Source organism: Lepisosteus platostomus, chromosome 6, assembly GCF_059453375.1.
Source record: "Lepisosteus platostomus isolate fLepPlt1 chromosome 6, fLepPlt1.hap1, whole genome shotgun sequence".
NCBI lineage: Eukaryota > Metazoa > Chordata > Actinopteri > Semionotiformes > Lepisosteidae > Lepisosteus > Lepisosteus platostomus.
In genome coordinates this window covers 6,639,608-6,657,984 of record NC_142616.1, presented here as the reverse complement: position 1 = coordinate 6,657,984, position 18,377 = coordinate 6,639,608, and the positions used below count along the sequence as shown (strand labels likewise).

General features: G+C 38.0%; 1 protein-coding gene and 1 pseudogene across 2 annotated transcripts; both read left to right on the top strand.

The window, feature by feature from the left end:
* Positions 1-3,569: 3,569 nt before the first annotated feature.
* LOC148659794 (aerolysin-like protein) lies at positions 3,570-12,606 on the top strand (annotated as a pseudogene). Its single transcript, XR_015939333.1, has 5 exons — positions 3,570-3,673; positions 9,098-9,333; positions 9,622-9,765; positions 11,330-11,380; positions 11,603-12,606. The product of XR_015939333.1 is annotated as an aerolysin-like protein (transcript).
* A 1-nt stretch (position 12,607) lies between these two features.
* On the top strand, positions 12,608-17,230 carry LOC148659793 (aerolysin-like protein). Its single transcript, XM_088638129.1, has 2 exons — positions 12,608-12,660; positions 16,279-17,230. The coding sequence occupies exons 1-2, from the start codon at positions 12,608-12,610 to the stop codon at positions 16,787-16,789; spliced, it is 564 nt and encodes a 187-aa protein (XP_088494255.1). The 3' UTR covers positions 16,790-17,230.
* The last annotated feature ends 1,147 nt before the right edge of the window (positions 17,231-18,377 follow it).

The following is an 18,377-nucleotide window of genomic DNA, read 5'->3' as shown; positions in this document are numbered from 1 at the left end:
ATCAAATTAAGAAAGTTATGTGTAGCACTTTAGATCTTTTTTTCTGAACCAGGGAAAATCTGATCATGTTTCTCTATAACAGTAATAAAAAACTTTATTTTACATATCACCTTTAAAAGTGGCATCTCAAAGCAATACAGTAGATCGAAAAACAGTTAAAAGGGACCAAAGTAAATACCAGACAAACGCAAACGCGTTTTTAATAAAATGCTTTTATTCATTCAGCAGAGAGTGAGAGGGACATCCAGCAGAGAGAGACACACACACCAGTTTCCATTGACAAAATTGTTTTTTTTCAATTCCTCTTGTCTAACAGGAATGTTTTGTTTGTGGATAGACTGTTAGACTAGAGGAAAAGAGCGCCTCCTTCTACGAAGCATTTCGTTGATCCGATCACGAATTATTTTCCAGTCGCACAAAGTAAGGGTTGTAAAGCACGAAGTAAAAAATGAAAAAGTAAAAAAATGTTTTGAATCCCCGGCGGAACCGTGCATCCATATGAATCAAGTAACAGGTTTATTCCATGCTGAAAAAAAGAAGAAAGAAACACATTCCATAAGAATTGATTGAGCTCCGCTCTGTACCACGCAATGATCCCCCTGGAGTCTCTGCCCCGGGTTATTTGGGTTTTTGACAGAGGGTAAAAAACTCTCTCTCTGGCTTGACCTCCCCCTCCATGGGTATTGTCTGTTTTTTTTGTTAACAAGGCTCGCCAGCTAATGTGAATCGAAACCTGTCTTTCTAGCTTTTTAAGTCGTGCGATGTGTAAACCACAATTCAAATAGAGAAAAAAGACTTGACTGACAAGCCGATACATACTCTTAGAGTTTGATTAATAGGGAAAATAATACAAAAATATAGTACTAAAAAAGGTACTACCACTTTTAAAGGTGATATGTAAAATAAAGTTTTTTATTATTTTTATAGAGAAACATGATCAGATTTTCCCAGGTTCAGAAAAAAAGATCTAAAGTGGTACACATAACTTTCTTAATTCGATGTATTTAAAGCAGTGAACTACTGTAGGTGTAACATAACATTCAGAAATACAATCACGTATTTGACAAATAAAAACGATTACAATCTAATCCTTCCACGTTTGATCCCAAAATCCCAAGAAATATAAATCTTAACGGGTAGAAAGCTATGCTGAAAGTTTATTAAGATACTTAGAAGACAAAGATACTGTATCAATTTATGTTGCATTAGCCTGATTATGATTAAAAAACACATATAATTAAACACGCGTTTGCGATTTAAATCAGAACACGATTTAAATCAATATAAATGTTTATATTGTAACGCATACTGTCCAGCCTCCATTTCTCTATAAAAATTTACTCTATTGCACACACACACACAATAGAAGCAGGAAGCAGAAGCAGGGATCGTTGTCAGAAGGGAAGAAGGTGACTATTCATTGTTATCAAAAATGACTTAGAATCGATCATGTTGTGATATTTTGAAATATAAAAGTCAATTGATTGTCCATAATATCACTATTCTATTTTTTCGAAGAAATGTTTGTTAAAAGAAAAGCCCAGCACCAGCTGGATTTGAACACACAACCCATGAGTTAGTAGTTGGGCACGTAGACCAGTAGGCTAAAGGGGAAGTCACATGAAGAAGGAGGTGAAACAGCCCTACACAGCCCTGTCGCAGTACACGAATATAATCATATCGTTATTAAATTCTTTAGATACGCGATTCCATATTATATTCCCTATTAATCAAATTCTAAAAGTATGCTTGTTGACTCCGGTATCTCTTTAGTTAAAGACTTCGATGCTTAAAATGTTTAGGGAGAAATGGAATACTGGTGTGTATTTTTTACTTTAAAGTACCAAGACCAGCCATATACAGTACTGTATGTTTATGTTCCAAAATTAATATCGTTTATGGCCTTCACACGAGTTGCAGTATGCTCCTATTCTTTTTATGCTCAGCTACTAAGATTTCCCTTCAGTGGTAAAATTCCATATGAATATTCAATACTACAACGGGCACAGTAAAGACGTTTACTGTAAATCTTTCTACGACAGACCAACGGACCACGAGTGCCCCTGTCGGTCAACCAATCACGTACCGCGGTACCCCGCGTCATCTTGCGTCAAGATGCGCGACGCCACAGCCAATTACCTCCGGTACGTGTCTGTACCGCTCAGTTTGAATGGCTGCATCTGTACCACCTTATTCGTCACCATCCATGTCACAGCCTGCTGGTTTTGATCATATTCCCTACTCCTCTCTTGAGTCCCTTCTCCCAGAAATACACACTAGGAAAAGCTGGCGATGAAAAATATCTCATTTTTTAGCGATTCCCCATCTCCTGGAATTGGTTACAGAAGTTCCTTTTGGCTCAAAGAGAGTGTGACTAACTTCTTTAATAACTCCCTGCATGCTCTAATAATTGTGTCAGTCAGAGCCTCATTAACATTGGTCATGCATCCACACCACTATCTACAAAAAAAAAACAGTGCACCATGGATAAGAGTGGAAACATCAGAATGTTTAAATATAGGATACTTTAATGTACTTGCAAATAAACTTTCACATTTTTACTTTTGGTTTCTGGGGAACTTTTGACTAAGGTTCTCTAGAGCCGGACAGTGACAGTATTATAGTGTTTCTATAATTCACTACTATTTTTGTCCTTCTTTCTGCGAGATAAATAGCGTCTTGTTATCTGATATTCTATGACATTGCTTCAAAGGGGAACATCACCAATATCAGCAAGAAGAAGCCTACTTACTTAATAAAGATGAAGCCATTTGTTGTAAACTTGTGTGTGTCAAAGAGATCTATTGTCTAGTTTTAGTTTCATATTCAATGCAAATTATCAGCTTAACAGATTGGGCGGAGGGTGAGGACAAAAGCTCAATTAGAGAACCTTAATTTAATTAAGGATAAATTTACAACATAACTGAATAACAATTCAGCCGTGTGGTTCTATGTTGCTATACAGAGCTTGCTTTTTATTTAACTTCACATACTTTTATCTCCGTAGACAAGGAGTCCATGACACCTGGCTGCCTATGTTCGTGCTTGGTGTCCACAGTGTGGACTGCTTTGGATATGAACAAGGAAATGTGTGAATAGGAACAGGTAAAAGTTTATTTCATGCTGAAAAGAAAAGAGGCATAGAGTTTTGGCTTTGGTGCCTTCTTCACACACCTGAAGAAGGCTTAACAGGCAAAATGTTATGCCTTTGCCTATGCATGCTGATGCAGCTCCCTACTTGAACTTCTTTAATACATGACTAGGCCGCCAAGAGAGTTCTGGAACTCACATCACGTCTCCCAACTTGCGCTTGGCCTTATATTTATTTTGATAGCATGCTGCTTTAACATTAGTTCAACTGAAGATTTCAGTTCATTTCAATTTATTGTCATGTGCACAAGTGCAATGGAATGCTTACATGCATGCATGCAGTAAGCTCTGAAAAAACATAATTTGCCAAACAAATGTTGTTGATAACATCAGGGAAACTGGTGAAATTTCCTGTATTTTGGGATTGACTGTGCAGATATATTACCGTACATCCTTGTTCCTGTATCTATACTTTAACAGACAAAGGCAAATACTGGGGGATATGCTTCACCAGGCAACTTTTTATATATTTAAAATCTTTTTCTAGCCTGGATTATCTGGCTTTAATGGACACAATACTCAGGTAAGACATAAATACATATTAATTGTTGTAATAATGTGTAATTAATATTAAATCAATAAATCTCTCTTGTCTGTTGCACTTGTTATTGATGAGTAATGGGCAACACATGACATTAATTACTGACATTTTCTGTCACAGTATGCAAGAGCTGAAGTGATCTGTGTATTGGTAAATGCTATTTACTTGGTTTGTGTGTAAGGTATATAGTTGCTATGAATGCTGTACTTAAGTTGCCAATTACAAATTAATATAGTGGCAGTACATCTATAGATGAAGAGCCATTTTAAAATATTTCAGTAGACTTTATACGTTCCTCAAGAGACTGAAATCATGGAGTGATATAAATAGGCCATTTTCACATGTTGTGAGTTATTTGTTACTGTTGATTTAAGGAAACACACATTCACAAACAGAAGAAATATTTATTAATACTTTGTTGGTGAAGCATGGGTAACTACAAATAAATTTGGCATTACAATACATTTTCTAGCCTCATTAACATTGGGTGTGCATCCCACTATTACCCCACAGATAACCTGATCGCTCCCCACACAGTATGTTAAGATAAAGAAAAAAACTGTTTCAAACAGGCAGACAACAGCAGAAATAATGTGCCATGGATAACAGTGGAAACATCAGAATATTTAAATATAATGCACTGGCTCCTCTGATTATTAATTGCAGATAAACCTTCACATTTTTATTTTTGGTTTCTAGGGCTTTTTTCTTATTGGATACGAATATCAAAAGATTCACAAATGGTGTTATAAAGTTATTATAATACATTATTTACCAAAGGTATACGATTACAGTCTCCAGATAGCTCCTGCTGACAACAGAAACATCAGTATTGCTACTACTTTCTGCCCTTCTTCCTATGAGATAATTAGCCTCCTTTTATCTGATAATCAATTAAATTGCTTCAATAAGGAACATGTATTATTGTCCATGTCTGTTTGTCATTTCTGCCTATTTGTTTTGTCTCTACTGTTACTGGGTACAGCTGAACGAGTAAGCATTCCAATACACTTGTTGTATATGGCAAATATAGAAATCTTGAATCATGATGTCTTTGTTATACAGTAGTTCAATAGTCAATAGTTATGGTTGCTTTGATATGTTAATATGTTAGTTATCTAAACTGGTCTGTGCATTGGTGAAAGGCATTTTTATGGATTTCTTGAGAGAGTTTGTGTGGATTAGTTTTGTTGCTCTGAATTCTATATTTATGCTGCCACATACAAGAGGTATAGAGTGGCAGTATGTCTATGGCTTTTGCGAAGAGTTTCAGATGTTTTCTGCATCTTCTTCAAGAGAGTTGAACTTGAGTATTGGACTTGAGTGAAGCCATTTTCATGTGTTGTTTGCTATTTGTTATTGTTGTTAATTCTGAGAAGTTATATTTATTCTTTATTGATGTAAAGATCAAAGGAAATCTTTAAGATTTGTAATGGTTAAGTTTAAAGAAATAATCCTGTGCAAAGTTTTGGTTTAAATTTTCTTTAATTTGAGGAATCCTCAGGGAGAACATAGCTCACAGCTACCCAGAGGTCTGGAGACCCTTACACACCTCTGCCTTTTCTGCAAACACAATAAGAATATAGAGAAAAAAACATTAAATTCAGACCTTACATCATAAACACAATCTGAACAATTCACTCAGATCTTTTTAAAAAAACAGAACACCTTCAACACTGCTCTTATCAATATACAGCACTCCAGATGATATTGATGTTAGTTCACGATGTGAACACTGCTGCATTCTAAGACGACGCCATCTGCTGTGGTGGCAGAATTCCACACTCCAGATTTCAAATGGGGTGATCCCTATTACATATACTGTGTACTACATGGTTGTGGTAGGCATAGTGGGTGGCAGCAGATGTAGGTTGAAGTAGTTCAGGTGGGGAGCTGCGTCAGTATGCGTAGGCTGCAAAGGAACAAGTAACAGGTTTGTTCCATGCTGAAAAGAAGAGAGAAAACGCAACGTTTCGGCCGTGGAGGATGAGCACACCTGAAGAAAAGTATAAGGGTACTCCACACACCTGAAGAAGGCTCCAAGGCCGAAACGTTGTGTTTTCTTTCTTCTCTTTCCAGCATGGAATAAACCTATAAGTCTCCTAGGATGTTCTCATCTGCTGTGGTGTCAGATTGTGGTCTCTCCTTGCACTAATATCGGAGTCCTTTTCTGCAGCATTGTCTAGAAAACTGGATCAAATATTTACACACCTCTCTTTGAAGCTTTCTTAACTTGATCAGTTGCTTGCATTTCTTTGGCTTCAAATGTTGGGAACCAGCGGTGTGCTGAAAGATAATGCAGAGCGGTACCCTTACAGTTTTATGAGACACATTTCTCCCATTTACGGCTAAGGTATTTGCGTCTCACTTGCATGATTCAGTTGTTTCCTGGTTCTGCAAAAGGTTGGACCCAGGTACTAACAGTTTGTAAAATAAATAAATAAATTGTGTATCATAGTAATGATCATTATTTGTGAATTATTGTAAATATTTGTTTGTCGTTTAACATAGCTGCCTCGTTTACTATTTTGCCATATCACTGGGGAAGGAACAAAGAAATTATCTGCATACAAACATAGTTCTGTATTACAGTACTACTTTAGATGAAATATTTTCAGTTTATATTACACAATGAACAGAACCGTACCTTTCCTTGCTCTTGATAATCCATTGTTTCTTCTTCCCCTTGGTCTTGATATTCCATTTCATCCTCTCTGTCCTCCATAAAATCCATCAGTTCATCATCGTCTTTGCCTAAATTCTTCACACATGACATTTCGTATCCTTCTCTGTGGAGCAAACAATTATTGGTCAATATTGCTTGTATCTCACGATGGGCGGTATCTCATACCTAAACCAAATGCAAAAGAAAAAAAACCACGTGCTTGTAAAACAATGTAGACCACATTTTAAACCTCCGCCATTAGGCTTTGCTGGGCAACGTACGATTGGTTTTAACTCACGTTTGCTTTCGTTTACAAATGAAATCTGTGCTCAGTTCAATCTTTGTATTTTTGTATTGTAATTTTGCAGAATGTAACTTACTTTTTGTAGACCAATTCTCTCGTGGGCAAGCACGTTCAGCCAAAAAAGTTGTCGCTTTTCTGACGTATTTCTCTTCGTCCATGTGTGATGTAGGGAGGAGGTGCTTAGGTGACGTGCAACGTTGCTACTTCCGATCTCCATTTTAACTTTAAAATTCCGTCTCTTTGTACGGAAGCTTAGCACCACAGATAAAAACAAATATATTTATTGTGTTTATAAGAGATACAGTAGTATTGCATTTAAATGAGAAAATTATTGCGTTTCTACAAAATATTCTTGGGTTTAAACACAATAGTTAATTTGTGAATAATATTGCCAACTATATTACTATCTTGCATTACATGTGCAATAATATTGTCCCATGCTGAGCAGTACTGACTTTAACAACAGGAGAATATCATTACACTTCTCTTTTTGGAAGAAATAAATAATCTGGAGGAGCACGTGTTTTGTGTTTTGTTTAAATGAAGTATAACACTATCTCAGTGAGCATTCCTGGGTTAAGCAAGTGTCTTTGTCGCCATATTTTTTTTGATAAGTAGAAATGACACGGCTTTTCAAACATAGGTTAATCTTGATGTGAAACTGCAGAAACATGTAATTTACATAGGTTTTTGCCTACTCTTTAAACAGTGAAGAGAATACATTCACATTGACTTGATAGTAAGTCATACCACCTGTTGGCTTACTGATACTGGTATTGCTGGTTGGAGATATAATGTCAAGTGTATTGTCTTGGTAATTTTCCTTCTTCCACATATCTTGGAAAGATAAGTGGTTTGAGAAACAAGCATATAATTCTGTAAACTATCTAGAGTTAATGTTGTATATAGACTGTCTTGAAGCTGTCTCTTGCTATGAAAGGAGCAGCAAAACATAAATTATATTTTACGTTTGAAAACATACATCTAAAATTCAAACAAATACATGGTTTGCAAATTTGGAGGTTTTTTTTTTTATTAATAAATAAACATCTGACCAAAAGTAAACCAAACTGAAGTATTAATGTGATGCTAATACAAAATAATCACACAGTAACCCGATACATTTTGAATACTTATTTCTGAACTAATCTAACAACAACTTGAATTCACATTTTATTTACCTCCTCTATGGAATATTATTAAATACAATTTTCACCAATATTTTGTAGTTTTAATCCTTGGTAAAAACTAATAGCCAACACTTTTGCTTTATTCATGTTCTCAAAAAAAATGTCATGGATTTTCTAATCACACTTGTTTCAAGTCTTAGAAATTAATAAGGATGAATATTTTATATTAATTCTAATAAAATGGTTAATGAAATAATTCTACTTCTCTGCTTTGAATCAAAGCGTTTTTAACACAATAATTTCAGTCTTTTAGTTCACAAATATATGTATTCAAAGAGTAAGCACATTAAATTATGATTTATTTTAACAATTTTTTTCACAGAAAGAAGCAAGCCATATGCTTGGTCAAATGAATTAACGGTAATATGGGGCACTTGCTTTTTTTCCTTTTTGTTTTTAAATTCTTTAAAACATTCTTGGATGGATATAAAGATTCTGTTGAATTTTACTTGATCAGATTGTAATACAGGGCAGTGGTGAAGTCTCTTGACTTGTGACTGCTGGGTTGTGGGTTTGAGCCCCTGTTGCAGACACTGTGGTTAAACCTTGAGTGAGGTACTGTGTCTCAGATGCTCCACTCTAGCCAGCTACTGTATATGAATGTCTCATCCAGGAGAAGGATGTCAAGGACGTCCAAAGGGACTAACCGTGGGGAGCAGGAGAGCGGAAAAAGACCCATATGCGTAGCGGTGAGATGGGAAAAAGGCCCGGGCTCATTAGTGCAAAGAGTTCAGGAATGCCGTATAGAAACCTATGCCCTCAGGGAGCGGACGTGGGGCGCCCTGGTGCTAGGCCGGTCTCAGGACATCCGAAGGTCAGTGCTGAGCCAGGACAGAGTGCAAGACCCGGAAATTTATAGCCAAAGGGAAAGAGAGGGACAGGAAGGACAGCAGACTGGAAACTAGGGACAGGACAGAGAAGGAGCGCCCTCTGGCTGCAGAGGGCTTGACAAAGGAGTCATATGCTTTCTGTTTGCTGAACATCATGGAAAACAGGATAAACTATGGACTGTTGTGCTTAAACTACAGAGCCACCTATTGTATCATATAATGTGGGATTCTTTGAGCAGTTATAATATTTTTTTTATTGGATATAGTTCTTATATATTCATCAACCTACATGGTGAATCTGAATTCACAATGGTAAAATTGTCTCTTTATTATTTGTTTGCATTGTTGCTGAAATTAATTTACAGATTATAGGTTATTCTACATCTGCCTAATTCTGTTCTGTATTTTTTTTTTCAGAATGTCAAATACACATCGTCAAAACATCCCGGATAAGATACTAAAAGATCAGACATGGCTCTTAAGAACAATTGTCTTCCCAGTGGGTCTTGACATGCCCAATGCCACACACCGAAAGTATGTTCTGAAGAAAGCAGATGCCCAGATGTGTAAGACAACACTAACAAGAGTATTTGTTCCTGGATCTTGTGAGAATATCTGTGTTTCAAGTTATGCAAATATACACAGGCAAATGGGTATGATTTGTTTTTATGATTCATGATTTTATATTTAGATGAACAACACATAAAAGGAGGCCATTGGATACATTAACGATAGTTGAAAGGTATTGATATTATGTTAGACTTTCAAGATCGACTTTTATTTAATATGCTTTCCAGCAGAGAATTACTGTAATTCAATTACTGTAAACCGTATCTTATATCATTGTAAATTTTTCTTGCTGGTTCGGACCAGACTTGGTGAAAGCCAGGCTTAAGGTTCATGGTTCAACATAAGGGTAAGATTATGTGTTTGGATTGCAGGAGAAAGTACAGATCTGGAAAATCTTAACCCCTCTTCCACATTTTGTATCAGTTGAACCGAACCTGTTAACTGCACTTGACTGAGTGCATCCCGCTATCTTAAGCACTGGATACGGAGCAGGGGCCGTGTCAACATTATTGTTGGTAAGGTTTTCATTCCATCCAATAATGTTAAAAAATAATTAAAATGGCAGCCCAATAAAGCAACAGATAAAAAAAAACACATCCCATGGTTAAACACATTTTATTTTTCCTGCCTCCGTTGCATCCTAACTCTACTGGGAAAGTGGAATGAGCTATGGTAGATAGAAGAATGTGAATGGGCTTGTGTAAAACTAGCGGCCAATAAGAAGACATTCTTTCGGGTTATTAACGTATCTTACCATCCTGGTTTCTTTACGCTTGGCATAAAATGCAATTCATTGTGTTATTAAACAGATGTTTAAGAAGAGGTCATATTCTGATCTAGTATTTCCCATCCCCTACATATAAATACTCCTTGGCTGCCCACGTTTTTGCATGCATCTTTTCTAGCTCCCCTCCCTCCATCCCAGCTTCAGCTTTGCAGCCACCTCCCTGGTTCATTCCTTGTAAATGAGGGAGGGTTGTGAGGGTTGTGGTGTTGTGAATCTGATGCTAACGAACTTTGGCAACAATTTAATTTTCTTATTCATTAAAATAAAATCCGAACGCATCTCATTTCCAAGATTTCATATCTTGTAAAATGCATACAGTGTGAATTTCAACCGTGTCTACAAAATTCTCACGTAAGGTTTACAGTTTACAGATTAATACATTTCCAACAGGTGCATCTCTGTTCTGACGATGGGCTGCTCTAATCCTTTATTAAGCAGCTTCACAACGTTTGAACTATACGAGGAATTAGTCTGAACTATAGGTATGTTTTAGGTGGCTTGCGGTTTGTTTTTCTCCTTTTCTGGGAGTTGCTATGGGCTTGTTTTCAGGGTGAGCGGGGCACGGGAAAATGTTTTTAGACTTTAGCTAAGATTACTTTATGTGCATGTAGTGTAGCAATTGCTTTCTCTCAACGCATAGAGATGCTTATTTATTTTGAGACTAAGGTGCTGTTTTGTGCAATTAAGATATAAATCTGACCTACCGTACTGGTAAGTCCGGTATGGATGTTGTAGCTGTAGGGAATTCATGTACACGAAAATGCGCTGGAAGTGCTAAACCATGCAGGCTCCAGAAATTCAGCTGCCCCGATAAAATTGGACATAGAACTCCGTCACAAAAAAAAACAGTGTCTAAGCTTAATAGGATGGACTACAACGATTTTGTTTTGCTCATTAAAAAAATGCAGGGTGATTGTACACAAAAACCATCATGAAGTTCATGCTTGGTCATGGCAATATTTTCACAATTGCAATTTGTTCAAAGTGGGCTTCCCTTAAGGGGTTCTTGGAATTTCTCATCAATGAGCCATTCCAGGTGCTTCCTGTGAAGCATGGCTTACCACTGACAGTGCTTGAGGTCCAGCAATGCTTACCTGGTAATGAGACCGTAACGCATGCAGGTCCTTCAGGAGTGACTAGATAATTAGGACCTTAGTTGGGTTTAGACCTCTTGCCTTTTCACATGTGCTTCCAGAAACCTTTGAAACTCTGTACCTTGCCTGTATCCATTTGCGCCCCTTAACATTTTCTTGACCTTTCCTCTTTTATCTTGTGCTTTTTCTCTTTTTAAGGCAGACCCACCACCAGGAGCATCCCTCCAATGAGCAGCCAGAATACCTTCTGTAAGTATTGCTGAAGCCAGAGGAGCTCCTGGTGGTTATAAAGTTGATGTGGCTGGAAAGGGAACATGTTTGGGTCAGAAGTCTGTTTTAATGACCGTCTTCTGAATATGAAATATGACTTTGTTTAAAGTGAACTATTCAACATTTGTTCAGGTTTTTCTTGCTCATCCCAGGCCTTCACTACGCTGTCAAAGCGGTACTGATGTTCCTTCTCCTTTCTAGGTCAACATGGCAACAACTTTGTATGTAATTGGAGGAGACGGGGGCGATGCCTTTGACTTTTATGGCCAGAATGACGGTGCCACGCTGGAGAAGATCGGTGTGTGGGTAGGGGGCTGGCAGGTGAAGGCTGTGAAGATCTGGCTGACCAATGGGGAGGTCCGAGAGTTTGGCGCTCCAGGTACAGGTTACCAGGAGCTCAAGTTCGAACCCGGCGAGTTCTTCGCCTCCCTCTCTCTGTAGGGGAATGGAGCCGGGGAGCCATCAAGTTCAAGACCAGCCGCAACTGGGAGTTCTTTGTGAAAATGACCGACTGGGGGCAGTACCCCATAGATGTGGGTTCAGGGATCTGCCTGGGGGTTAGTGGGAGGTAGGGCTACGACATTGACTGCATGGGCTTCATCTTCATCAATGCCATCGAGTCCACAGTCATGACCGATATCGCGTACCCCACTCTGAACCAAGTCATCCCCCAGGTGAACATGGAGGAGATCAAGTCCATGACGTACACCAACAGCTCCTCTGTTGTCCAGGAGTACACCCTGGAAACCTCCAAAACCATAACCAAGACCTCCTCGTGGTCTGTCACCAACAACATGCAGTTCACCTTCAACATGCAAGTGAAGGCAGGAATCCCGGAGCTAGCTGAGGTTTCCACTGGGTTCAGCTGGACAGTGGGAATTCAAGATACCTATGGGGTGGAGACCAAAATGGAAAAAACGGAGAAGCTGTCATTGAGGATCCAAGTCCCTGCAGAGAACACCGTGGAAGTTGCTATCACACTCGGTCATGCGAATATTGATCTTCCATACAAGAGTATTATTAAAGTCACCTGCAGGAATGGAAGTGTGCTTGGCTTTGAAACCAGCGGTGTCTACAGAGGCCTCACCTACACCAAAGAGTCGGTATTTGTGAAGCAGGGATCATAATGATAGATGAACCAGGTCTTTCTGATCGTCTGGTTATAGCAACGTGCTGGAAAGTATAATAAAACCTTTCAAATCAAACATGCATTTCTCAGCTGTCTTTGTGATCTACATCTGGTTTCACAGACTGGACCAGTAAGTGAATGGTAATAACCTATTAACCACCTTCCTCTTTGAAATACTCCAGGAGTGCACAAGGTTTCACTTCCACTACAAGGCATTCATTTAGCTTGTATGTGGTGGTTATTTTTATGACACAGTCCTGTTTGTATCTTCTCTTTGTTTGAGCTATAGCTGAGCAGGCAAACGTAAACTAGCACTTTCCTGAACATGGCACTTAATTACAGATCTGTCCTGTTCTGTTACAATCATTCATTCAAATAATATGGTTGCTTTCTTAAGATCATTGAGTGAGCGTGATGTTTATCCAGTAATTTCATGTATGACTCTTGCAGGAAGTGTTGTTGGTAGAGGACTGACCAATGTTCCTTAATATACATGTGGACTCAGTGTCTTCTGGCAGCTGGTGGTTTCCTCACTTCACCTCCCTGGTGTTTTCATTGGCATTAGAACTATTCACCCACATGAGGGGAGTGTGTACACCACGGGAGAGAAGAGTATCATCTGCCCTGATCCTAGCATATATCCAGAGATTACCTTGGATATGCATCAAAATTAGATGGGTTTTTGATGACAATTGATTGAGATGCATGAAGTGAGATCCTATTATTTCTTGACTGAAATTTTAAATCTTACTTTGATCAAAAGTTTTTTAAATCCAAAGTTATCTGACTGTGTTTAAAATTCCGTTACTTGAAGTGTACGGATTTTAGAAAACTGCCAGGTGGCACAATTGGTACCATGGGTGTATAATTGTTTTGTAAGTGGGTTTAAAATGTTAGCCAGCATTTACAGGGCTTAAGTCTATGATTTCACATTAAGAAAATATACAATGTCTTTCACCTGTATGTTAATATAGACTTCCTTTTAGCTAGAATGGGATTCCAGCACGTCCAAACTTTAAAATCTTCAGGGGTGGTAATAACACCCAACAGAGGTCATATATATATATATATTATAAATCAGAGTAACACGAGGGTGGGCTAAATAAAAGTATCTAAAACACATTATGGGGAAGTTGGATTCACATGTAGCCTTGTTTTATTTCATTTGCATGGCAAGGCATGACAACAATTCAAAGTATTTGAACAATTAAATTAAATTAATGCAGTAATTTATGTATGGACCCTACATTTTCATTGCTTTGGGCTTGAAGAGCATCATATTAATTTCTATTTTCTAAAATTTCCCCGTTTGCAGATTTATTCCAGATGACCAAACAACACAGTGTTACCAAATAATGTCAGATAAGAAATGTATTAAAATGAGCTATTTAGTCATGCAGTCATTAATTTTCTAACGACTTCTTTCAATTCCGGGTCACAGAGCAGCTGGAGTCCATCCCAGTAAGCAACAGGCAGAAGGCAGGGTATATACTGGATGGGACACCAGTCCATTGCAGGACCGACACACAGACATGCACACACTCACACCAGGGCCAGTGAACCTACCAGTTTATATTTTAGACTAGGGGGAAAATCACACAGTCAAGGAGAGAACATGCAAACTCCACACAGATAGCACTCCAGGTCCAGAACTAAATGCAGAGCCCCAGCACTGTGAGGCAGCAATGCTAATCACTGCACCACCACGCCACCCACATTAATCATGTATGAAGCTACATAGAAAAGGTGTATAATGTAAAATGAATTTCCTTAGTAGTTTTCTTTCAGCCACATTCTCCCATGTACAGTATCTCTGAAAGATAAGCAGTTTGAGAAACAAGATGAAATTTCTATATAACATCCAGAGGTAATATTGTACACAGTTCATTTGAAGTTGTCTCTTGCAGTGAAAAATATAGCAATACATAAAGAACAAAATTCTGCCAAAATACAAGGACAGAAAAAATATGATTGATTGATTTATTGATAAACAAACATCTCTCTAAATATGAAGCAAACAAAATTATTAATGGAGGACTACCAGAATAATTAACCAGTAACATGCCAGTTTTGCAATTCTAATTTCTGAACACATCAAATCAAATTAATCTAATCAGAAGTGATTAGAAGAATGATACTGGAAAACCAACACAGCAACAGCATGAATTCACATTGTTTTTCACTCATGTAGGGAATATTTGTTGTCACATACTAGAACAAACTAATGCCTGCCTTATTGAAACTGTAATAAAGACAATACACCCCTCTTCTAGTAGGTATGTCAAGTGTTGGCAAAGGTTTATTCCATGCTGAAAAAAAAGAAAGGAGTCACAATGATTTGGCTGTGGAGTCATCTTCAGGTGTCTTCACGTACCAGAAAAAGACGACACCTAAAGAAGGCTCTATAGCTGAAACAATGTGTATCTTTTCTTTTTTCACCTTTTCTTGTTCCTTTGCAGCCTATGCATGTTGACACAGCTACCTACTTGAACTAGATCAAAACTTTATTATTACTTGATGTAATTTGAGAATTTTTGGAAACTTGAATTATTGTAGTCAGGAATAAACATTTAAACTGTTTCTATACATAACTCTGAAAATGATGTATGTCTTTAATATGAGGGCTCCATATGATGTTATTTGGTTGGGCAACTTATGGATGAGCAACATGGTTGCTCAATTGCTCCAGTAAATATCATGCTGAATAAACAGGGCTTTAAATGTTCATATTTAATTGAATATTTAATTAAACCTTGTAAGTAATAATAATGTATTTTTTGCACATAAACACTGCATTTAATTATTGGTTTTGGCAGCTTAGTAGAATCCTACGTATAGGACCTACATGGACTGAGATGCTGTGTTCCTGTTATATTGGGTGAATTCTACTACTGATATTTAATACTACTTCACATTTAAATCTCACTTTGATTCCGAAGCTTTTCTGTGTTTTTCCGAAGAGCAATTCAGTGCAATCTAAGCTTCTTCTTTCCTCGTAGCAGTGTTGTGAATCTGAAGGTAAATGATGGTGGAGCCAACTTTATTGTCTTACTAATTTAAAAAAAAGAAAACCGCTTATTGCCGCGATTTAATGCCCTACAAAATGAATGCGGTGTGACTTTGATCGTGTCTCCAAAACGTTCACTTAAGGTTTGCAACTGATAGATTAGCGCAGGTAAATACCATCTCGCAGCAAAAACATACCTTGTGAATTATGAGCAATCGACAGCAGGTGTGTCTAAGTGTGTTTAAAAGATGGAGTGTCCTTAATCCCTTCATAAGGCAGCTTCACAAGGTTAGAGTTACACTGGCAGTTCCTTTGAACTACAGCTGAGGTGGTTAGAGTTTTGAGTGTTATTGTTAATCGTTTGATTTTGTCCATATTTAAGAGCTAATATGGCGCTAAGGAAAATATTGCTAGACTGGCTTCGCTATTTTAACACGAATAAAAGCACTTTTTTTAGTTTGTGTGCACGTGGTGCCTCAATTACTTTTTCTAACTGATGCCATACGCGTATAGAGAACCTCTTTCTGCTGTGTCGCTGTCTTCAGCGGACAAATAACGTTTGAGGACTATTGTTGTATGTCCTGTACGAATGCTGTAACTGTAGTATTGACGCACTTCAACTGTCGTCGTGAACAGATATTCCCGTACAAGATGAAGCTTATTGAGAATTAATGGGCTCCCCGTTAAAATGCTGGATTTGCACTAGATTTTTTTTTGAGTGCAGGTGTCTAATCAAAGCAGGTTGACAAATCCGAGTGACTGGCACCGACCGGCAGGCTCAGATATTGACAGCATGGGCTTCATCTTCATCAATTCCATCGAGTCCACAGTCATGACCAACATGGAGTACCCCACTCTGAACCAAGTCATCCCCCAGGTGAAAATGGAGGAGATCAAGTCCATGAAGTACACCAACAGCTCCTCTGTTGCCCAGGAGTACACCCTGGAAACCTCCAAAACCATAACCAAGACCTCCTCATGGTCCGTCACCAACAACAGGCAGTTCACCTTCAACATGCAAGTGAAGGCAGGAATCCCAGAGTTAGCTGAGGTTTCCTCTGGATTCAGCTGGACAGTGGGAACTGAAGACACCTATAGTGTGGAGAACAAAATGGAGACAACTGAGCATCTTTCATTCAAGACCCAAGTTCCTGCAGGGAAGACCATGGATGTTGCCATCACACTTGGTCATGCAAATGTTGATCTTCCATACAAGGGTATTGTTAAGGTAACCTGCTATTCAGCCACATGAGGGGAGTGTGCACACCACTGGGGAGTAGAGCACCATCTGCACTGATGACGCCAGGTCCAAAACTGCTTTGCAAGCAGGACAACAATACAGTCGCTAAAGTGGAGGATTCTTATATGGGTGAAGGCTTTCTTCCTGCAAAGAAGTCAAGTGCTAATTTTTTTTGTTTTTTTTTTTGCTTCGAGTGCATAAGTGTTCTATTGTACCACCAGCTCATTATCAAGGTCAAGAACCTGGGCTGTTGTCCCACAGCTCTTTGCTGGTCCTCTGTTTTTCAACTGGTCTAGCCTGGTTACTCTAGTTCTTCCTTATGCTCCAAAGACAAGTTCATGTCTAAATTGCATATGCATGTGCCTTTCTATTAAGAAGGGTCTGGTCTAGGGTACAGTGCCAAATTACACCCTGTGATTTCAACCCAGATCCCATGTTACTAAACATTTAGAGTATTCCAAAGTATAGAGTATACTTAGCATTTGGACTAATATGTTGTGTTTATACATAAGATAATGGTAACACTTAGAAGATGGGTATAGATGCAGAAGCTTGAATTATGTCCATTAGTGCTATGTAGATGGGTTCCTCTGCCATCTCCAAAGCCGGATGTTTGATTTTCTTCTCCTTATATCGGTTCACAAGCTGTGTGATAAAAACAGAAATAGTTGGCACTTTCCTCATTGACAGTGAGAAGAAAGCTGGTCCTCAGGTAGCCTGGATGACACAAATCAATCTGACACTGCAGTCATGTAGATCTCATGGGAGAAGTGTACTTTTCTCACCCTTGGGAATCTTCCCAGCTGACAGACAAATCCAGTTTACACCTGTTTCACCGACATTATCACCCATAACGGAGCACTTCAGAGTGACAGTTTGTCCTGGAGATGCAGGGACAACAGAAGGAGACTTGGGAAAAATGTCCATCTTAGAAAATGGATAGTCAACTTACTATATACCTATAGTATATAACTATAGATTACCTTGGATTTGCAACAAATTCAATGTTTTTTTATGACAATTGATTGAGATGGATGGAGTGAGATCCTACTATTGCCTCACTGAAATTTTAAATCTTACTTTGATCAAAAGTGTTTTAAATGAAAGGTTATCGGACTGTTAAACCTTATTTTTATTTTCATCATCTTGAAGACTCAGACCCAAGTTAGATTGTTTTTGATAAGTGATTGAGAATGAAATCCAGCTATATTGTCTTGAGAAGTTTAAAATCTTTTAAGACGTTAAAGATCAAACACTCCAACAACTGTTTTAAATCCAACATTATCTGACTGTATTCAACATTATTTTGTTACTTGTGTGTGCAGTTTATAGCTTACTGCCAGGTTTCACAATTAGTACCATGGGTGTATAATTGAGTTTTGTAAGTGGGTTTAAAATGTTAAGCCCTGTTTATACAGCCAATTGTTTACTGGAGCATGTAATACGCACCATGTTGCTCATCCGTATGTTATCAAACCCAATATAATCATATGTAGCCCTCATGTTAAAGACATGTCAAGTTTAGAGTTATGCATAGAAACAGTTTAAATGTTTATTCCTAAGTAAACTAATTCAAGTTTCCAAACACTCTAAAATTACA